The sequence below is a fragment of the Anomalospiza imberbis genome, chromosome 7 (assembly GCF_031753505.1).
Source record: "Anomalospiza imberbis isolate Cuckoo-Finch-1a 21T00152 chromosome 7, ASM3175350v1, whole genome shotgun sequence".
NCBI classification, from domain to species: Eukaryota; Metazoa; Chordata; class Aves; order Passeriformes; family Viduidae; genus Anomalospiza; species Anomalospiza imberbis.
The window spans coordinates 20779215-20803251 of NC_089687.1; the positions used below are offsets into that span (position 1 = coordinate 20779215).

Here is a 24037-nt window from a genome sequence, read left to right on the forward strand (position 1 = left end):
GGTTTTTCTTTTTTTCTTGTTTCCATATTATTTGCAAAAGTGAAATCTTTTACTGAAAGACTTTTAAATCCAGCTTTTGGAGGCAGGAAATAAGGTTGGCGCTTTTTTTTATATTTTTATTTTTATGACAATTTAATCACAACATTTCAAGTGACAGCCAAAGGTCCAGTTACCTCCCACAGGCTCTTGTCCAGCAGCCTGGACAAGTGAGCTGATAGCTGGATCTGCTTTCAAACAAGTCTGATTTAGATTTTTCTAACTTCACCAGTCTAAGAAGATTTTCTGTTTTATCAGGAATTGAACAAGCCCAGTTTCATAAATGAATAAAGTTATTTTTAGAAACTTTGTTTTGAAGAGGATTTCTGGAATTTTCAACCTAAGCTTTTCAACACATTTCTCAGTCAGATGGACTTTTCATTTCTAGTTTGATAAATACCTGTGCAGTTTACTTGTAAGTATTTAGTCCTCTGTCTACTGTCTGGAAAGTTAAATTTAATTATGATCATAGAGAGAAGAACTAAAGCATGGATAATGCACACTGAGGAATGGAATTCACTTTGCAAATTATTTTTATGGCAATGTTGGAGAAGGTAGCAGGTATTCATTTTGCACTGATAGAAACAGAGAACAGCTCTTTTTCTTGCAGTGGAATATTAAACAGCAAAAACATAGAGAATAATAATAATTATCTTTCTACAAAGGGTCACGTTGCTAAAATGGTCACTTGGTCATGCATCCAAATTAATTCACATCCAGCCCCTTTTTTATTTAATTTATGAGAAATCTAAAAGGCTGTTAAGATTACGTATACAAATCCTACTTTTTGCACCATGAGGAGATCAGTGATTTTGGTTAAAACTAGAATTAGGAAAACAAAAATGCCAAGACCATAAGGCAGTAGTCTAAATTAAGGCACAGTAACAATTTAAAGGAAGCAGAAGGAAAGTATTATCAGAAGAGATAGAAATCTCATAAGCTTCTTGCACTACAAATGCTGACAAGTGACGTACAAACCCATAACTTTTAAATTCCTTTTGTATAGTGTCTTATATTTGAGGTGACTGCTATGGCATAAATATTCTTCTGTCAGAAAATGAACATAATTTTCATAAACTGTGTTTTTGAAATAGTTGAACATGTAAAGTATATTAGAGCATAATATTAGTTCATCTGATTTCATGTCCTAGCAGTTGCAAGTGCAAAAGCATCACACAACAGTCTGATTTATACTAAGCACATTAATACTCTTGGAATGCTTGTTAATAGTAAAATTCTGCCAATTTTTGTACATACAAAGCAAATGTTTGTATATCTTGTACCCAGAAGCTTTTAAGGTGACAGATTGAAGATTTTATTCACTTTCTCCAAAACCCCATGCAGGATAGTGATTAGTAATGTTGTCTTTATCACCTAAGTTTATGGTTGACAGGACCTATAGGGCCATTTCTGCATAGCTTTCATGGGTGTAACATCTATATTCCACTCCTACTCCAAACTCACTCAAGTTAATAGCAAAACTTCTGTGTCCTTTTGGGTTTTTCTTGGGCTCTTTGAACCATATGGAAGCAGAGCTGCTAGCTTGTTATGGATCCCCTGTCAGACTGCTGCTGCACACTTGCTTCCTATAAGAATCTGTATAAAATAGAAGCTTTCAAGGTTTTCTTATTCCAGTGCTCCATCCATCTGTTAGCTTTAAATATCTTATGGATAAACTTAACATGGTCAAAATAAGAGACTGGGCACCTTTGTCATCTGGGAATATGTAACGGGTTTGTAACAGAAGCAGCTCAAGGAAGGAAGACTGCCTGTTGGGGTGCTCTGTAATTCTGAGACTATTGCATTGGTAAAGCACATACTCAGTAGTAGTGGATGCTTCTTACTAAATATTGCTGCTAAATATAGCTGTATTAAGTCTTCCAGACTCACCAGTTAGTTAATGTAAGAGCCTTACCTTATAAGTAATTAAAGTTACTACTCTAAAGCCACCACTCCACTATTGTCTAAGTCTGGAATTTATGTGCTTGAGACCTTTTTACTAAAACTCAAGTCCCCAAAACAAATGTGTATCATAAACATCAGCATAGGTGCACTTCATCACTGGGGATAATACTGTGACACCACATATTTCCTTTGTAAAGAACAATACCAATAAGCTAATGTCTGAAAATTATTTGGAAGGAAGTGAGTGTAGCACTGCAGCATTTTTATATTAGCTTGGTCTTGCACAATGCTGTCCCTCCTTTCCTTCCTGCCCAATACTATTTTAGCAATATTCAAGGTTTTTAAAAGAGGCCAGAAAACAAGAGCCAGAACTTGATTTCCATACTAGTCACAAATGGCAGCTGTAAGGCAAACACAAAATGTTGCGATTACAATCAGTGCCTTTTTTCCTATTGAAAAGATTCTTTCCGTATTCACATAGAGTAAACTCAAAGGAAAAGCACAAAAAAGGCACTTTCTCTTCATAGTATTTCCTTGGCATGGATAAGAAGTATTTAAAGTACAGCAGATGTTTCTATGTTGTACAATGGAAATGGAGTCTTTTATAACATCTGCTTAAATATTTTTATTTCAATATATATATTGCTGTAATTGGACAGTGGCATGCTATCCTCATAGTTTTCTTTCCCAGAACGATGTTAGTTTCAAATATCTAAATGTTTTACACAGGACTTTTATTATAAACTACAAAGGATTTTATTATAAACTACAAAGTTTATAATAAGATGACATAATAGTTCTCAGCTTAGTGAAGGCAAAACAAAAATGCCTTAAAGAATTAAATTTGTACAATTTGTACATTTCCCTGGTTTAGCTGCTAGCAAATATTAACTGAAGCATTTTTGGTAGATTTCTGTACTATCTTCTGAATAGAAGTATTCTGTAACATCATCTCTTCCAGCACGAAGAAAGCCTAGAATAAATCAGTCCCTCTGCCAAAGTGAAATGAGGTTGGTTAGTCACAGACAATGTTTGCTTATACAGTCTACATCACTCAAAACCCCAAAACCTTAACTGAAAACCTAAAATTTTCTATGTAAGTAAACCTGAAAAAGATCAACAATATAAGTGAATCAGTGCTTTGCTTTTTTTGAGTTTTCCTAGAATCATTCAGAAAGACCTGTAGATCTTTATCCCTGATCCACACTGATTTCACCCCAAGAAACTTACTAGGTTGTTGTGTAAAAGGCGTAAACATAGCAAAACTCTTCAAACCTTTTAAATGCATTGTTTAAAAACTTCTTTGGCAAAAGTGTGCTTACAAGTGCACACTTGTATTTTGAGGGACTAAACTACTAAGGAGAGCAAACATAGGTACTTCTATGAACTCTTTCCAGAGGTCTGCTAAGGAGGAAATGGAGAAGAATGAGTGCATGTGCTTCTAAAAAATATCTATTTTCTGAAGAGTACATGGCTCATAGGTTGATGAATTTTAGCCCTTGTGATGGGGCTCTATCACATAATCATCCTTGAGGATTGTGACATCGTGAAGGCTGTTGGATATTCTGAATATCCAGTGAGGGCTGTAAGCATGCCAGGAAGGTCTTCTGAGGGCAATATTGCTGGGCTGTGCTGAGAACTAGCCCATCCCCATCCCACAGGAAAGAAAAATGATCACAGGGAATCCTGGAGTGAACTGTCCCCAGAGATCCTCTTCCATCCCAGCCCTCTGAGGCGCCCACTAGGTTGCTAGAGGGAATATTTATATGCAGTAGGGAAAGCTGGCAAGTATTTTGTCACATATGATGTGTATCTGAACAATATTAAAAGTGTGAGGTCTAAAATCTAGTAAACCCCAGTAGGATGGACTTAGAGGCTAGAGCTAAAGATGAAGCCAGACTCCTCTCAGACATGTCCATACACAGAAAAAGAGACAACAGGCACAAACTGAAATGCAGGGAATTCCACTTGAACTTGGAAAAAAACCCCTAACTATTAAAGTGATTGAATAATGTAACAGGTTACATTGACTAGAAGTAGAACAAGAGCACAAAAATCAAAATGTTAAAAAATGTTAATGTGCACTTTTTTGAATAAGGAAATGCAACAATGAAACCCTGCCTTGTCAGAAACAAGCTGTGGCTATTTGAGGATCATAAAAACTTTTGGCAACTGTCACTTCTTTCTCTTTTCAGGAACACTTCCAAGTACATGGTAGCTGATGAGCCATTACATCAATGAGGAGGTAGTTCTTTGCTGCATTTCTTGGCTGCTCCTAGAAGCCCAGCTTCTTCTGCTTAGTGTCTGAGAGGTCTTTCTCCCCTGTTACTTTCCTGGTGATAATTTCATTTTACTTCTTTATCTGCATCAAATTTTCTCAGTAAGATTCTTCTCCACAGTCCTCAAGAAATTCAGATCCTGTAAAAATTTGAAGTTAATGCACTTCTCAGCATCAATCTCTTTCCAGTCTGCTGCTCAACTCTTACCCTCTTTTTGTGCTGGCCTCTTATTTGCTTTTTTCTTAGCTTTTGTTTATCCATCCTTTCCATCCTTCCACAATGTACGAAGCATTAGAAAAATAGGAACTTCAAGATAATGTGCTGCTTTTAGGCAGCTGAACACTGCTACTCTCAGGGGGCAAGGGAGCATCTGAAATCTGGAGTCTTTCTTTCATTGGGAAAATCAGAGAACACCAAAGAAAATAGAGCATTTCTGTAAAAATTTGCTGTATGTTGTCCAGTCTCTTCTTAAAGCTTTCAGATTTGTGTAACTTTTCTTTAGAACCAATATAACTTATATGTGAAAAAAAACCCCCATGCTTCAAACTGGGGAATTATTTGGTTTATGCTACTGTGGTGTCATTAACATATTTTTAATCCATACAGGTCTTTCCCTGTTGTTTTTACATGCACGAAGTAGCACCTCACAACTGCTATTCAACTATGTGGCTGCTGTAGCTGGGTTTCTTGTTACACAACTCAACACTCTGGTTTTAAACCAACAAATGACACCTGTCTGTACCAACCAGGATGCAGCCCACAGTCAAGGCAGCTTCTTTTCCAACTTGCTAATTGGTTCACCCTTTTTTTCTCAGCCAGAATAAATTATTAGAGATGCCCGTGCTTTATTCAGGTCGTTCTTGTTATGAATTAACTGCAAGAATAAGCCTGCAAGCAAATCCATTGTAGGTGTATTTTCAAAGCTGTGAAAAGGAGAGTGTAAGCATTACATATAACCTGAGGTGTACTGTGAAATTTATACCATATAAATAAATTATTAAATTTGTCTTTCTTTTTTCATTTGCCGAATTTCATAATTTGATTTTTATGGGCATGTGTTGGTGCCCCCAGCAGGCTCTAAGAAAAATTAAATCTGGAATCCTGTGAACCAAATGTTGCAGAAAGAATTAACTCGTTTACTATATTGTGATGAATAGAATAGCTGCATTGAATGTATGTGAAGCTGCACAATTAATTACTACATAAATGTCTTGTCAAGTGAAAATGTGTGTCATGTATGATGTTTACCTATAGCAGACCATATTGCATTATCCAAATAAATATAAAGCTCTGAATGCTTTCATTATAGTACTTCTGTGATGCCAACTACAGTCCTGTTCTTAGAGTAGTGAAGAACACCTATGCAAAAAGGAAATCTCAGATTTATTAAATGTCCTGGACTTTCATTGCATGTATTTCTGAAATTATCACTTGCACTAGAATAATTTTTGAATTTTATCTGAATTATACTCATAGTAGTGTATCTTCTTTACTGAAAGAATTTACAGAAAATAATTATTTAGTTTCTTTAGTCACTGCAGATCACGAGTCATTATTTCATAAAAAGTCTAATTAAATTGCATGTCCCAATTATACAGGACAAATTCACAGAGCTTTTTAGGAGTGTTTATTTTGTGATATGAATAATGTTTTACAGCTCTCAATTTTGCAAACAAGGAATCAGTGTGAGAGCTAAGGCATTGGAAGCTAGAGAAGGAAGGCTATTGAAAACACCTTTCACCCACATGACAGGAATTTTATTTGCCTGGAATCAAAGTACCATGCTCCTTTTGCCTTTGAAAACCTCAGATTATAAGGGGAGGTGTGGTAATCACATAAATAAAAGTGCCTACTACTGAGAGGTTGTTTCATGAATTATCACAAAGGAGTTCTGACAGAGTGCAGTCAAATGATTTTATGCCCCATATCTCATGAATAATACACATACACAAATAAATAGAAGAATCTCAGCATTGCATCAGAGTCTTGACAGTGCATCAGAACTTTGTTTTTTAAATGTCTATGCATCAATACAAAAACAAATTGAGAAAAAAAAATAGATACCTTTGACTTCTGGAACTGATTGCTAGGAGAAATGGGGAACAGACCAGGAAGACTGGATTTCCCATAGTGATCAAGCAATGTTGAAATTAGATTTGGGTTTGAAACTAATTTGAATTTTAATTTAGTCTGAAAAGATCACTATAATGAAAATAAGGGTCCTAAGGAAGGCCACCTTATACACTTACAAATTTTCTTGCTGAGGTATCATCTGTGAGGACCTAGAAACCATAAGGTTATTTAATTGAGTACCTTGCTCCTAGAAATTCACAGGCCTTCCCTCAGACTCCACACAGCAAAATGATGAAAACTAGGTATTTCATAATAATAAATAATAATAGTCTAATGGTTTCAATAGCATCTGTAGCAAATGTAGAGGCAGATCATGGACTAGTGCTCTTCCTGCCCAGTATACCTAGCAGAGAGAGCTGACACCAAGTTGTGAAGATAAAACCTTGCCTGAACAGTTAAAATATGCTTGTCTGGCTCCGTAGGTAAGCAAAACCACATATTCTTTCAGCCTTTGATAAAAATCTATGAAATACAGCAAAGCTGGCAGGGAAGGATAAAGAAATAATAAACTAGACATATAGACAAGAAAAACTTTCATCTGCTTTTGTACTTTGGGTGAAAGAATGACTGAATAATTACAATCTAATAATTAATTCCATTAGCCATGGTAAGTAAGTTCCAGAGAAAGTGAGACATTTGAGCTGCTAATGCAGTGTGGACAAGGCACACTGGAGTCTCCAAGTGCATGCTTTGTGTTCTAAATGAACACTTGTAGGGTCAGGCCCAGAGGCAGCACAGCTGCTTTCAGGCAGTGAGGAGCTGAAATAACCTGTCAGGCTCTTGTGGGTATGTGGAGAGCCAGCCTAACACTTCATGAATCCTATTCCTATGACTGGGCACAAAGCCAGACCCTCTTCATCATGTCTGTGATTCAGCCCCTGCTGATCAGTTTGATTTGGGTCTGTTAAGAAGTACTGATGTGTCTGCCCTGTATTCCCAGAGCAAGGAGCAGGCTGAGTGGATCTAGTGTGGCACCAAGTTCGACTGTCTCCCAAATACTGCACTGAAAAGGGTCAGAGTGCAGTCTGAGTCCCAGCCTGCCTTGTATCTTAGGCAACTGCAAAGTACTTCTCTGATACTTATCATCTTGAAATTCCTTAGTTGTCCTGGATTCTGCATACAAAAATTTGTTTTAACACAGTATGCTGATGTGTCCATAAATCTAAGCATACATTAACATTTATTAAATGCATTAAAGCATTGCATCTTCAAGGAACTATACTTAATTAGCTAATTACTCCTTACAATAGTCTTGTGACTAAGTTAGAACTTGTTTATTTATTTCAATAGGCTTTCCTGTGAACTAACTGGGGAGTTATCCTGAGTAAGTGAGGAGAACAGGAACAAGAAAAAGAACATAGAATGATACAGGAAGGAAAGGAAGTCCTTACTTGTTGTGAAACTCTCTTGCTAGGTTATTGTATGCTGTTTTTTTTTTTTTTTTTTTTAATTAGCATTGAAGAGGAGAATTATTATGTTACTCTACAGGACAGTTTTGTTAATACACGCATTGGTTTAAAGTATGTACATCATCACATCTTTTGCAGCCCTCACAGCATACAAATCCCAAAAGAACTTATATGCAGGTTTCTGTGTCTTTATTCCACTACAGGCTGATCACTCCTCTGAAGTCTGTAGGTGTTGTATGTGTACAACTGAACCCATTTTGGTGCCTACAACCCTAACCACACTGAGTGTGCCACTGCTGTATTCTAAACATGGATCACAGTCCTGTCAGTCTCCATCTTTCTCCCAAGACTTCTGTGTGATACATGAATTTCAGCTATTGCTTAAGGTAGAATTTATGTGCTCATTCTGGACTTACACTGTTTAAATTGGCTTCCATATAATACTACAAAACATGCTTAAAATCAGCTTCAGTGAAATTATTACTGCAGTTACTTGAAACTCCTTGAAATTTTTGGTAATTATTGTATAAAGAGTTTTCCACGGTAGCTCTCCTTTGTACTCCATTACCCTGTAACCTTAATAAACCTAATAAGTAATTTTTTTCAAGACTATGATTTAGTCTTTTGGTTCATATTTTTCACAGCAAATTTCTAATTGAAGAGAATTAATTTTTTTCTGGACAACTTTAGCAAGATCTCATTGGCTGTATTTGAGTAAAAGTGAGGGAATGAGTATTTGTACTGGCCAGAAAAAGCAAAGAAAAAGTCAAAGTACGAAATTCAACATGATTTGCCTTATGACTCATAATGCAAACAGCAGTTTGGACTCTACACATTTGAACTCTTATTCTTACAGGCATGGCTTGAAGGGTGGCTAATTTCTTGTTTTCTGTGGTTTAAGGGCTTCTTAAGAGCATGGCCCTGTAATTCCTTCCTAAACTGTGGAAAGTTAAAAGGCCAGCTGATCTTTCACATACCTCAGCTGGCAATTCTCCATTTCTCAGCAGCAATCTCCTTTGAAAGCAGCTGTCATTTTAATTTTTTGGCTGCATAATCACATCTCAGATTCCAAAAAGTCCCATTAGCCTTCTATTCAGTAAGGAGAAATTAAATCTCAAATATATTTTTTAATATTTTTTTTTTCATACAAGTGTATAGCTTAGAAATGTAATGAGGAATAGGCACTGTGAGGCAGCAGGAGAAGGTACAGGGTATAAACTAATGAAGTGTGCTTTAGCATGTTCTTTCTAGTATATGCTCTCACAAGCAAGTGGGCACTTGACCCCATTAACATAAGGCCAGTACTCTAAAATGATGCTTCCTAGGCTTGTTATGGTCTAAATTCTTAAGAGTCACAGGATAATCTGTATTCTATTTGACTTGTCATGTGAGATACATAATGCTTATTTGGTACTTTTCATCTCAAGAGAACATGGACTGTCCTGGGGTCAGGGACTTCTGATTTCAATAGTCAGGAGCTCATGACATTTCTGTGCAGTTTGGAGACTCTTTGCTTGACACAGGCTGATTGATACCTGAACTACTCAAATATTTATTCCTTGCTCTCTAAGTTTCTCTGAGAAGTTTCACTTTTGTCTTAATTAGAAAGATACATGATTACTCATAATACAAATACCAGAGTTAATTTTGTCTGTCTTGCTCTAATTGTTCTCTATTTGGGACACTTCGGGATGACGTATGGATGCAGGGAAGGTTCCTGGCTCACTCTGGGCATGTCTAATTTAGACAATCCGCGAAGTGTTAAAATCTCTTTTAATGGTTACTCCACAAAAAGGTATCCATCGTTGAGTGGTGTCTGCCCACAGCCAAGCACGTGAGCAACAACCCCTTTTTGCCGACGCGCACGGCATTCCTTGGAACCCGAAGTACTGCTAACTACAGAGGGCTGTCCCAGGGCAGGACCGTCGCTCGGTGAAGCACCGGTTCACGGTAGCGACACGGGTTGTGAGACGCGGCACTGCCGGCAGTCACTCCGCGGACCCTCCCGGCCCCGCTCCGGCCGTTCCCCGCCGCCCCCGCTGCCGAAGGCGGCGCCTCTCGGCTGCCCTCTGGCGGCCGGGCCGGGGCGCGGCTCTGATGAATGTTTTCTCACGGAAGTACAAAACTAGGGAGTTTTATTGATTCATCTGTCATGTACGTACTGTGCTATAAATCATTAATTTGACTGGAATTTAGAGCTCCTTTACCTTTCAAGCTCTGGTTCCACTGGCTCTCAAACACTTGCATATTGACAAATGAATAGCATTGATTTTCCTTGAGTAGATTGATTGCTTAGATGCAAAAAAATTCTCTTTTTTTTTCCCCATGGACGATAGCAAAGGAAGAGCTGCAGCTTTGAGCTCACTGGCTGGAAGCCTCTTCTATTCCTCTGGCATACACTTTAATTTTTTTTTTTTTTCAAAATGAAATTATTGCCATTTGTGGCATTCTCTTCTGCTATGCCAATTTCTTAGCTGTATCCATTTAGCAAAAGAGATCTTTAGATACATTTCCGTAGATTTTTCATCATAGTGTTCAGTATCCCAATGTTAAAAGTTATTTCTTTTAAAGTGCTAAAGAAGCTGTGGCAGCAAGGCAACCAACTAAAAGGCAGATGTGAAATATGAAGTAGCACATGTATTTAAATAAATCACTTGGCACAACCAAAGAAATTACAACAGAGGGTAGAGAACATAGCCCATGGAGAAGTCTGAAAGGCACTGGCTTATGATCACCATTTGAACTAATCATTTGTCCCCACACTGTAGTGCAGAGAGGAGTTATAGCTTCCTACCCTTCTCAAAAGGTACTCAAGGCAGTTTGTGTTGACTGAAAGTGGAAGCTCGTGGTCATAAACTGATTACTTGGAAGATACTATCTAGAATCTGAAACAATTTATAGAACATATCTCATAGAAAATATTTAATGTAGAATTTTTAAAGCAGGGAGAACTGCTGTTCTGCATTCCTTCCTTTCCTCGTCCGTTTTAAAATCATATCTACATAAGTATCATTCAAAGCCCTGCGCTTTGCAGGCCACACTAACACAACAGAAGGGTGTGGGCGTGTTTCACTGTACACTACTCACCTTCCTCACGCTATGTGTCAGGTTCCTTTCAAGTGCCAAATCCTCTTCACAGGCTATACTGCCCAGCTCATTTTCACAGAGAGACTTTAGCACATACTTTCATGGAATATGATAGGATGAACAGCGGACTGGAGAAAGGGTCCCGGAAAAATCCTGAAATGTGGACTGCACCTTCCTTTCACTCGCCCACTGTGCGTTTATTGCTGAGGGCGGGGGCACGGGACAGACACGCAGTGCACTGGAGCACCGATAAAATACTCCCGAGCTGCTTATTTCAATTAAAACTCTTGTATTGCCCCTCCAATTCAAACCAAGTCAAGGTGAAGCAAGGGGAGGGATCACTAAGCCGGGTTCAGGTGTGGGCACTGAGGAGCTCACGAAAGCCGGAGGGGGACACCACCTTTTAAAAGGGGAGTGACTTCTTCCCGCCCCCTCCCCGGGCCGCTCCCTGCCGGCTGCGGTGAAGCAGGGCCGCGTATGTCGGCGGCCGCAGGTCGCAGCCCGGCCGCGGGCGGACGCGTGAGGGCGGCGGGGCCTGGGCGAGCCCATCGCGCCCTGGGCGAGCCCATCGCGCCCTGGGCGAGCCCATCGCGCCCTGGGCGAGCCCATCGCGCCCTGGGCGAGCCCATCGCGCCGTGCGCGCGGGGAGGGAGGGAGGGCGGACGGACCGACCGACGGACCGGCGCGCGGGCGGGGGGAGCCGCCAGCCGGGTACGCGGCAACCTGATCCCGGTCCAACATGGTCGCCGCTCACGCCTCCCATTCCTCGTCCTCCGGCGAGTGGATCGCGTGCCTGGATAAAAGGTATCGGCATCTTGCCAGGAGCGGCTGCGGAGGGATGCCGTGTGTATGCATGTATATGTATGTGTGTGTCTGCGCTGACACCCCCCCTCCCCGCTCTCCATCAGATCCTGCCTTACATAAGGAGCGTGCAGGTGGGAAGCAAAACGCCTGGGGGAAGCCAGGGCGGCGGGCAAGGAGGAGGGCTGGAAATACTCCGGGCAGCGGAGGGGACAGGCAGTCCCCATAGGGATTGCTGCTCCCCGCTGGGAAGATGCTGCACGTGGTGGAGGAGGGGGAGCTCCGGGGTGGGGAGAGGGCCTGGGGCTGCCAGCCGGGCACCCGCCGTATCGGCCATGGCCGACCCGCTGCATTCTGCCCTCGTCCGCCCTCACCTGCCCTCACCTGCCCCGGCGCACCTGCCGCCGCCTCCCCCCGGCTCGGCACACCGCCCCCGCCTCCCGCACGGCCCCCGCCCCGCATCGTCGCAGGGCGGGCGGCAAAGGACAAGTCCCTCTTGTCCCCGCTGCGGCGCCCCGAGGCCCGCGGTTGTCCCCCGGCTGCGGGTCGGGTGCAGCGGGCGGCGGCACCGCGTGGGTGGGAGGCACGGCTGGCTGACGTGTGCTCAGAGGTGGTGTGCGCGCTGCCAAAAATACGGGCAAATTCTTATTATTAAAAAAGTAACGTTAAAAATTCTCTGCAATGCTTTCTCTCGGGTGCTGCAGCCCAAAGTCTCGAAATGTCGAGTCGCGCGGCGGCGGGTGGTTTGAACACTCTTTGCTGTATGCGTACCTTTGATTCTTGGATTAGTTCAGAAGTCATTTAATATCGGAACACTCACTGTGTCTCCTGCAGTCTAGGAATTTAGTTAACAAAAATGTAGGCCATAGACACCCTATGCAGCTCAAAAGAAAGCTATCGGAGAGAATTCCCTTACGTGGTGTATGGCAGTGAGCTGAGCATCCTGAGCCAGTTTTTGGCAGATGGTATAATTTGGGGCTGTGCTGTGGAGAGAACCCTTTGTACACATAGAGGGGACCTTCCCCTTCTCGTAGTTTCTCCCCTTTTCCGGTAACTCTTAGTCTTGTAGGACTGCACTTATGATTAGGTTTTCCTTAACAGTCCAGGTAGCAAACCGTAAGTTAATGGAACTTTTGGGCTAGACACTCTAGACGCCTACCACAGACACTGATCCTCCTCTGTAGCATGTCACTTAAGACTAACCTCTTAGAGATCAAATAATGTGTAAATGTTGAAAGCACTTGTAAAGTAAATACAAACAGAACTGTTGATGGTAATCTAGCCGTCTAAGAATCAAAGTGAGGCCTCTCTGTAAATTGACATTGAGCAGATGTGAAGAAGAGCATGAGTCCCAGTACTTTTAGTTTGGTGATCCTGTGGTTTCTGTTTTCCTACATGCGGTGAGATCCAAATTGTGACCTAAAATTCAGGGCTTAATGAAGTACATAACCTTGGGGAGTAGATTATGTATTTAGGAAACATATGTGTGGCATTTAATTTAGAAATCTGTCATAATCAAGAAGCTGACCCTTTCTGTAGCACAAATTTCATTAGCGCTATTAAGGTGAAACTTTCACTTTTTGGTATTTGGAGTAAGCTAGTAGCACCAATTTGTTGAGTGGAAAGAATCAGTTCCAATGCTCTTAAGAATAATGCCTTACCCTTTCCCAGAAGGCAGTCTATATGTAAGACAAACCCATAACAAGAAAGATTGTAGGTTTTTTTCCTGTCTTTGCTGTGCTCTGCTTTGTGATCATAGGAAGTACACTTATGCGTTTTATTCTGGTTTTCCACCTAAAAACATAGATAAAGTGTTTTTAATTAACTTACACACTTATGTTTCTAAAGCATATTTATTTTCTATAGATAATCTTACCAGTGTAGTGATTTGAATTATTATCAATGTCTATGTATTTTAAACCTTTTAAAAATTGTATAGCAATTTCTATCCCAAGTATGAATTCTGTGAATATGGGATCATTAATGAGTAAATTGTCTATAGAGTACCATGTGTTTTTACTAAATAATAAGTAGAGTTTTAGTATGTTTAAGTCAATTAATATATTTCAAGGAGGAAAACAGTTCTAAAACTGGTATGCTTTAGAATGTTAAGTGACCCTCAACATAGACAATTAAAATAACATGTAATATGGATTATGCAATATAATTATGTGGGGAAAAAAGAATTCAAAATGGAAATAGCAAAATACATAATGTATAGAAATTATGTATTTTGTATTTGTTCTTTAGGTTTTTCCCCAAATCATGTGTCAAAGTGGAACTACTAACTTTTAAAATTAGAGCATGTATAAAAATGAAGAACTGCCAAAGTGTTACAGGAGAAATGTTATTACTGTGTACGGTACTGGTGGGCTGTGGGCTACCAGTGCTTTGTCCATTTGTAGTTGTCCAGCTTCCATGTGTAGTTACTGGCCACAAAAGTCAAAGATGCATACTTAAAAATCAAATACATGGGACAGTATTTATATATAAAGTTACAAGTGTAAAGGTAAGGAAAATTTCAGAACACTGTGCTCTATCAAGAATATTTTATTTTTGCAGGGGTGAGAGAGGATCAGCAGTGAGCAACTGTACATTCTGGTTATACCTGGAGATGTAAATAATTTTTCTCTTGAGGAAACCAGTCCTTTTACATTTGAAGTAATAGTTGCCTTAACACTGATTTCTTAGGGAGCAGAAGTATCCCTCTAATCTTAGCACTTTTGTGTATGTCTGCTCTGCAAATAATTAAAAAAAGGGTCACTGATTTATGCATGTGTGTACAGTTAACTTAGGAAAAATGTTTTCTCTATTCTTGTGTGTTCTTTCACACCAAACACTGTCTGACCAGGAAATTTCAATGTTGACAGTATCTTTACTTAGGTAGACAAAGTATTTTTTGGCTAGTTACGGCATCTGGTGTTTTTCTCTGAATTAAATGTAACCTTCAGTGCTGTGACAGACTGGAGGGGTGGATCACAGGGCAAAGCATGTAACTGCACTGGCCTGTTGTGTTAAGAATGGTCTTTGCCTAATGACTTATAAATTATTTAAGTAGGAATGGGCTTTTCAGGGACATATACTGAGCCTTTATAACCTTGTCATCCTTGTTAGTCTTGCATCATTTACGTTTGAAAAACCTGAAATAATGCATACTGGGTAGTATCTCAGACCTGTTCCTCCCACAGATTTGAATGTAAATTCAGATTGAAACTACATAAGAGCAACATATTTGAATCAGGATTAATTTTTTAGTTCAGTGTAACATGTATTTGAGATGCAAGCTTTGTTTGCTTAGCAGTAAAAAAGGGATCCCTTGTGAGCATACAGATAGGCTAGAATAAAGAATTTATATTCTGAGAGAATTGTTGTAGAATAAATAGAGAAAATGTTTATCATCCTCTATAACCTTTAATTATGTCAAAGATAATGGGATATGGATTTATAGTCAGGCAGTATTATGAATAGAGTTGCATTACGATGCTATTTTATTTTGAAATATATTTATGTGTAATTGGTAAAACTTGCACTGTGTTCTATATAAATTCCTCCCTTGCTTTTTATTTGTAACAAATCCATAAGAATATCCCCATTTTCATGTAGTTTGCATCTGAACAAAATCATGGCTATACACTGCAGTTCCGGTTGGCTTGTGTGCTTCGTGTTTTCTCTCTGTGTGGTGTGTGACTAAGCTGGTATATGCTTGGATCAAGTCTGTGTGGGGATATAGCAGCAGAAGGCACTGCAGTGGATGTGGAAACTCAGAGCTGTATAGACATAGCTTAAGTGCTTTCTAGCACTCATGTGAGGGTGCAGTCTTCTGAGAGTGATGAATAACAAATTTATCTTTCCACATCGTGCACCTCATTTTCTAGTTCAGTCCAAAGGTGCAGTCTTCAATGAATAATAAAAAAGCCTTTTCCTTTCCATGTTTTCTTAGAAAAACCAAAATAATTGTTTCTAGGTCTGTGCATTTTATCAAACATGTGAATTCAGATTAAATCCTAATGAGAGCTGGAGCTGTATTTTAAACAAGCTGTTTTATTCTTTGCTCTCTGGCTTACACATTTGCAGTATCGGCTTCAATTTGTTACATGTGATTGCAGTAAGTTACACTCTTGTGCCATGGACAGGTATTAAGAGGAGGAGAAAGTGATTACCCCAGTGTGTGTAAAGATTGTCATAGCCCACCAGAGCAAGGCAGTATGTGCACATGCCTGCTAGGACATGATACATTCAAATTTAGTTGGTAGTCTTGTGAAGTGGCTGCACAGTTGGTATACTACATGTGCACCTGTAGGTTTTCTCTTTCACCAGATGATACTGGAAACATGTATGAACTCTTATTGCCTGTGTTCTTTCTGACATGTTGTTAGGATTTGATCTCTAAAATCCTATACTCTGAGCAGATTCAATTTCTTTTATAACAAAACTCCATATTCCAGCCAAGGAATAAAAAAACCAACAAACCAACTAATTGAAATTGTGCCCTCAAAGTCAGGTGTTCACCAGATATTTTCCAAACACAAGTATTTTTCCATCTACCATGACATCTGTTTTTGTCTGCATCTTACAATATGCTGCATTTAACAAAGCTCATCATTCTAATGATACTTCCTTTGTGCTGTATTTTCTGCACTGTATTTGGCATGATCAGTTACTCTTTCTTCTGCTTTATCACTATCCCTGAATGTTTCTTGAACTGACTTTCCCTTTTGTCTTTGAATTCGTCAGTTGTCAAAATGCATGCAAATGTAAATCTGTAAAACTTATTTCATTGTTGCTGTAAATTTTAAATTTTCACTAGCTGTTACAATGCAGATCCAAAACTAGGAAAGGTGCATTTGTTGTGGTGTTATTGGTGAATAGTGGTGGCCAGAGTTTGAATTGAGGGATATCATCACATGCATATTGTTCAATTACAGATTTCATTTGCAGTGTATCTCAGAGTCTGTCTTCATATTAAAGTGCTTTTAATGTTTATTATGAAGCTACAGTGCTGGTTAATGCAATTTCATCTGGATTTACTTCTATCAAATGGCTTTTTAACTGTCCTGAGCTCCAGTTTATGTTTATGAAATTTGGAGGTTTAATTCAATAAGATTTAGTCACATCTTGATTACAAAGCATCGGTAATATAAAAAGATTCTCACAAATGAAAAACATAATTCTGCATTTTGATTTATCTTAAATTATTCTGTCTTTCTAGACAGCAAATGAAAGTAGAAAAGAGTCTATTTCCTACTAGATCTATATTGTTCAGTAGTGTATTTTTAACTTGAGATAAGTCTTTATGAATATAATCAGTTAATAAATACATCTTTTGCCATTCCACTGTATATACAGATCTAAAAATTGATATTTTGAAAGGATGCATAATTGATACATCAGGGTATGTAAAGAATGAGCACACTTGGTTGCTCTGTTTAACTCTCCAATAATTTTTCAGTGTATTGATCAAACTTATTTAATTGAGTAATATGATGATAAGGTAGGTAAAAGAGAGTCCCCTATATTTGCCTTCCTTTTGTCCTCACTAAATAAAACAGAACTCAACTATAACAAATTCTGTCTGACTGCAGGTGGCAGCCAGTCAGTCTCCATTTAACTGGCTGGCCATTCGGTACCTGTGTAAATCAGGATTATCTACAGTATTCCTTGTACCTTATGTAGCAGGACCTGAGCGATTATCACAGGGATTCTGAGTGTAGGTGATAGTAGTAATTAGCTGAAAACTAAGCATGAGCAATTTTACTTGTGTTGCTTTTTTTTTTTTTAATCTAAACTCCAGAATTATTTAGGTGTGTAAGTGTTCTAAGAAACAGTGTTTAAATAAAAGTCTATTTCCTGTTTGTCAGAGGAAATGAGAGTTGAAATCCCAAAGTCTCTTAAAATGACATTCAAGAGAAAAGAATAGTAATTTGATTATTGTTTAAAAACCTCATGATGAGGCTTTTCCCATGACAAGGGAAAGAGGATCTGAAATGTGAGTGTTGAAAATAGATTTAGTAATACCATTGTAAAATGTGAAAAGTGCTCTTGGTGGGAGTTAATTATCTTCTGTTGCCATTGAAGTAAACCCTTATCTGGAAACTGCTTCAGATTAAAAGTAACTTCATTTATTGTTAGCATTTAAGTGCCTTACTACAGGTCTAAAATGCTTTGATAGATCACTGATATTCCACTCTTAAACTTTCCTTTCTCAAAGAGAAATGAAAAATCAAAGAGCCTTACAGCATTGTGTGGAGGAGAGAGATGCAGTATTATTCTGCTCTCACGAAGGGAAGATGGTCTATTGGTACTGGTATTTTTCTGCATCCTGCAGCATTGTTTTTCTGCATGACAGGAAAGGACAGAAGAAAGTACAGGGAGCATAGAGAAATGATCTGGTTTTAATTGGCATTCCTTGGTGCTTTCTACTTGCTCATGTTTCACAGCTGAATATATTTTAAAGTACTGTTAAATTCACTATGGTAAGGGTTACTGGTACTTTCCAGCTCATAGAGTTTGCCCTTTGCATCTTTGCATTGATGCTTTGGTTTTAACCCAGTGATAAACTCGTTTTATTTGTTTGTTCTAGTGTTTTAGCTGTTTTTTACAGTCTCAACAGTGGAAGAAATAGATCCATCTGCTCATCTTTCGTGGGCTGTTCATTACTGTCTGAATTGAAATACTGCTGTTTTAAAAAGTTAAAAAGATCAAGGGAAGGGAATTCAATGCTTTCATTCAGTTAGAGCATGATTCAGATTTTTGAACGCATTTTATAGAAATAAACATTTTCAAATTCTAGAGGCATCTTGTCAAAGAAGGTAAAACCACATACATTCTGTTTTCTCAAATGTCAAACCCACTATGAGAAAGAACCTAAAGAAAAGAACATATGGTAACGGAAAGTAATAGGTTATAGTTGGATTAAGTTTACAACAGCAAATCAAAAAACTCCAACTTGTTTCTTTCTTCTAGGTTAACAAGTCTTTCATAACATCCTACATAAACATGCAAATAGGTTAATAATCTTAAAAATACTTAATCTTAGAAATACTTAATCAAGATAGGTTCTTTTATAGAGCTGTGTATATTGCATTTGAGCAGAAATACTTTGCCCAGGTTGTGTATGTGAAGAATTGCAAGTTATCCTCTGTATTTGAACTTTGAGCTTGAGTAGTTTACATTTAAAAATACAAGAGAGAATTATAGAATGGCTTGGGTTGGAGGGGACCTTAGTTTGTCTCATTCCAACCCCTCTTGCCATGGGCAGGGACAGCTTCCACTAGACTAGGTTGCTCAGGGTCCTAGCCAACCTGGCCTTGAACACTGCCAGGGATGGAGCATCCATAGTGTCTCTGGGCAAACTGTTCCTGTGCCTCACCACCCTCAGAATTTAAAATGTATTCCTAGTATCTAATTTCAACCTACCCTCTTGCAGCTTAACCACTTCCCCTTGACCTGTCACTACATGTCTTGTCCTTCTCCAGCTTTCTTGTAGGCCCCATTAGGTACTGGAAGGTGCTCTAAAATCTCCTTAGAGCCTTCTGTTCTCTCTCAGCCTGTGTTCATAGGAGAGGAGCTCCAGCCCTCTCGTCACCTTCATGCTCCTCCTCTGGACTTGCTCCAGCAGGTTCATGTTCTTATTATGTTGGGGGTGCCAGAGCTGAATGCAGTGCTCCATGTGGGGTCTCATGAGAGCAGAGTAGGAGGGGAGAATTATCTCCTTGGACCTGCTGGTCATGCTGCTTTTGATCCTGCCCAGGATGTGGCTGGCTTGCAGGGCTGCCAGCCCTGCCAGCTCATGTTGAGTTTAACAGCCACATGAGGATAGATTTGGGGCAGATTTTCTTTATAATTGCCTTTCATAGGTAGTGAAGCAGACATTGTCAAAAAAATTGTTTTGTCTCTATAAAATATGCTCCTGAAATCTTCACATCCAAATAAGGAGGGGTAAAATAATCTTTAAAAAATGCCTTATTGACATAATTGAATAGAAACGTGTAACTAGCATCGATGCTGTCACTTGTATATGTATGCTGTGATGTTGTATTGAAGAAGAAGATAGATGATGTCTTGTCTGAAAACATTACTGGCAGCTAATCACTTACTATGCTCTGAAGAGGCAAATTATTAATATAAATAAGAAGGCATTATGGTGTCAAACAAAGCAGAAAGGCTTGTAGGGTAGTGAAAATAAATTTCTCTTGCTTTTCATCCCTTCCTAATAATTTATTTGGTAGCCCTGCTTTGCTGCTCTTGAAGTGCCCCCTTGGTTTTGGCTACAGTGAAATGAGATGTCAGCACAGTTTGACTTAAAATTTATTTTACATTGGTCTATGGAGGAGGTGCTTCACTTGCCTTAAAATGCTTTTACTCCAGCTCATACATCTACCAAATGAGAGCTGGAAGATCCTCATTGGTTTAATATATTTGTTCATTCTTTTAGATTAACCTATGGTCCTAATTCTGTACATGGGTCTTGAGATTTCAAAAATGGGTACAGGACAGAAGCTTTAGCAGAAAATCAAGTGGTAGCTGAAGACTTATTGAAATACATTTTTGACCTTGTTTGCTCATGGATATGAGATTTTAACTCCACAGCATCAGCAGTGAAGGGGTACTTCAGTGCCATCAGCATCAATGTACCAGAACAGAACAGAAATAAATCTGCACCAGCAGTAGTTTAGCAGAGGAGGGCTAAGCTCAGTGAGATTGAGCAACAGTGGTGATCACAGAGAACTGTCTTTAGGTACTCTGATGAGGTATCTGGAAAAGTCTTTCCAGGGGCTTTTGGAGCCATATTGGGAGTGTAGGGATATTCCTTGGGATTGACTTTTGCACCATATCTTTGTGTTCTGAGGAATGGTTCCTTTTTGGATTAATACCATTGCCTTTTTAAAGTGTGACTACAGTGAAAATAAAGCTTGAATAATTCTCCATCTGCCATCTACTTTTCTATTAATAGATTGAATCATTAATGGTCTTAAGGACTATATTATAACATTAGCTGTTTAAGTATTACTCCAAACTATGCTTTACAAAAAACAAGTTTACAGTAAGATAGCTATGATGAAGAAATAAATTTTGTTGTCCTGTTTATGTTCCAGGTTAGGGAGCTTGTACTTAGGAAACAGAAAACAAAATTTGGCATCATCAATAGATTATTGTTAAGTTAATGACAATTAATGTCAAGTTAATTATAATTGCAAGTTACCATGATGATAATTTTATTAAAAGATGCTTTGTAGAAAGTGGTCAAACTTTGCCTGAGTTTTGCAGGCCTATGGAAAACCAGTTACTTGATGCCACGGTACATTTTTCTCAGTAACTAATACTTGGCTTTTGAAACCAGATTCATTGCTATAGATTATAAACATTTAGCAGAAATTAGTTTGAGTGCTACTAATACCACTGTTACACTGCAGTCTGAAATTTTACACAGGCAAAATTTCATGTGCTCCCCTAAGGATAAGGGCCACCTCAGCTTGGGAAACCTGTTGATAATTCTGTACTCCTTTAACACTGAGGACATTTCCCAGGAGCTCTGAAAAAAATCTGAAGGCATCTTGTTGTCAAACAAGTTGAATCCTTGTTAATTTTTATGAATAAGAATTCATGATCTTAACCAAACAGCTGAATCTTGAACTGGATGATTTTCTGAGAATGATCTCACCTTTTTGAGTTGTTGGGTTTTGCTGTTATTTTCGAGAGTCTGTAAATTAAGGTAGTTAGGGTTTCAAGAGTTAGTGTAGTTTGGGTAGGGATCTTGTATAAGTAGACTGTAAATCTGATTGCAAGCTGCACCTCCTAATCTTCTTAAAAGGATTTTGACAAGAGAGTTAATGCTTATTAGTATTTGTCAGCTAGTGCACAGTCAAGAAAAAAAGAAATGGGTGAAAGTCTTACATGAAATATTTCAAAAGTGAGCTATTGTAGTTGATTGTAGTTTGAAGTGGTAAGAGGATGTCACTGTGATGTAGAAGCAAGTGCATACACCAGAGAATTACTATTCTCATCTGTAGTTAATAAGGGTAAATTGGTGTATAAACGAGAATAGAGATTTAATCCCTCCTAGACATAATTTAGTAAGAAAGATGAGATACTGTGATTCAATGCTGGTAGGATCTGAGTTTCTTCACTGCAACAAAGATTTGGATTCCTTGAAGTCTTTGATTTCAAAGAGGAATCTTTAAAAAATCTTTTTGGAAGCAGTGCTTACACTGTTAGTATAACAACAAGGTGAATAAAGATATGTATTTGTGAATTTAATCTTCTTTCATTATAGCTGCCTGACTTCTGTTCATTATAAGCTCATCCACTGGCGAAAAGGACATTTTTATCAGTAAAATTAACTAGCAACATTTGAGTGAGTGATAAGTCTAATGATTACTCACAGTTATCTCTCTTTCTGTTATGCCTTTATACATGAATAATTTCTTCATCTGATCCAGCATAATGTCCTAGGAAAATTCTGTTTCTTTCTGTCCTTAGTAGTTTGCATTTAATCTGTTATAATTTTTTTTCTAATGCTGTCAGCTGGTGTTTGGCTTACCTGCTGATTCATAATATTTGATAATCACATTTAAAGTGTGATATAGAACTAATTCACTTTATTTTCATAAATATGTAGTAATATGCTGAACTGCTGGTCTACATGCTACTTTGTTGTAGAGAGTTCTGCAATTTTATTTTTCTTGAAATTTTGTTGTTTTTTTTTTTTAAGGGTGTTGCTGTCAAAGATTTTAAATATTTTAAATATTGGAATTAAAACTCGTGACTGTTACCCATGAAAAATTAAGACTCTTGCTTGCATATTTAATTTGTCCAACACCAAGAGACAGAAACTTCGTGGAAGAGAAAATACATATTAAAGTTTTCCTTCTTCCTTGAAAGTGAGAAGAGGAAAGTCAGTTTATAGTCAGTAAAATGCAGAAGAGAAGCTTGGATGTAGGAGTTACTGTTGGTATCTAATGCTTTCCATTTAGCCAGATAGAGAACATCTGTTTTAGGCACTGATTCCACGGACCTCTTGTGTGTTTGGACTTCTGTTTGTTAATGCTTTCTTACAAACCTAAAACTGTATGTCATTCAAAGATCTTTAGGATAAGGACTGTGTCATCATATATACTTGTACAGGGATGCTGCATCGAGACTTTGATGCTAAGTGGGCTTCTGGACACTGCCTGTGTTGAAATTATAAGAATCATGCTCAAGTTGATAAAGGGCAGTTGTTAGGATGTCTTGGAAGGACTTAATTATGTAGTTGTAAAATGCATTTTAGTTTGTTTATATTATGGTGTGATATTTAATGCAAGCATTTTTAAGTTTGGTGCATGCAGGTGGGGATGTTTCTCTGATTAAGCCCATGTCTGTTTTCTTTTCTTTTGTTTTCTTGCAGGCCTTTGGAACGTTCTAGTGAAGATGTAGATATAATATTCACACGACTGAAAGAAGTGAAAGCTTTTGAGAAATTTCATCCAAACCTTCTCCAGCAGATATGTCTCTGTGGATATTATGAAAATCTGGAAAAAGGAATCACATGTAAGACGGCTTCATATGATTATGTGTTTTTTGTAGATAAACTTGGGGGTTAGACTGTGATTGTCTTTAGAAGATTGATGAGAGCAGAATCAGTGGAATGTTTACAGTCACAGTCATGGGGCAAGGCAGGACTGAAGTGCTGCCTGCTCTACAAATGCAGTGTGTAGTGAATCTTTGGTAACAAGGCATACAGTAGGATGTTAAGACTCTGCCACTGTTCTGTTGAAAGGTTACAAGCCAGTCATTGGACTTAAGCCTCATTCTTCCCCTATAAATGTATCATTGATCACTTTTGCCAGTGCTTTGTGCTGTTAGGGGCAAAGGTGTGTCAGCAAGGCACATCACTGGTAGTGTGTGGTTTCCAGGCACCCTGGCTAGCACAAGCCAGACCTGCAGAGCTGCAAATTGCTGCGCTAGCAGCCCATGGGACAGATGTAGGTGCTCACCTATGCTTAGTCTGTGAAGCTGAGATGGAAATAAGTGGTAGTCCTGTGATGGGAATGCATACCAGGGGAATAGCTGATGAAAACCTGTGGTATTAGTAGTAAAGTCTCAGAAACACCTCAGGTGAATCTGGCAGGCAGCGCTGGGGTTTGCTTAGAGTAACAGGGATTTTGATGGTCTGTAATAACACAGTTGGAATGCCTGGACATCAAAGTCTTGCAGTTGCTGTTCAGCCAGAACTCTTACTGAATTCATTGGTAGCTGTGTCTGCACTGGAAGATAGTGAATTTCAAAGGGACATTGTTCAGAAAAACTTCTTCCTTGTTTGTTTTGTTTCTTTGGTTGGTTAATTAACTAAGAGAACAGTAGAACAAACTGGGGAGAAGATTGAAGCACTTCTGTGTGCTTTCATTG

At 38.7% G+C, this 24037-nt stretch overlaps 1 protein-coding gene across 3 annotated transcripts in view; it reads left to right on the forward strand.

The window, feature by feature from the left end:
- The first annotated feature begins 11470 nt into the window (after window positions 1-11470).
- Window positions 11471-24037, forward strand: part of RAPGEF4 (Rap guanine nucleotide exchange factor 4) — a 148505-nt gene continuing 135938 nt past the window's right edge. For 2 of the 3 annotated variants that reach the window (XM_068195892.1, XM_068195894.1), the window contains exons 1-2: window positions 11472-11653; window positions 23037-23179. In XM_068195892.1, the coding sequence (XP_068051993.1) occupies window positions 11589-11653; window positions 23037-23179 (208 nt within the window). In that variant the 5' untranslated portion in view covers window positions 11472-11588. Of the gene's footprint in view, window positions 11654-23036; window positions 23180-24037 lie in introns of all 3 variants that reach the window. The other variant, XM_068195893.1, reaches the window with a different exon arrangement.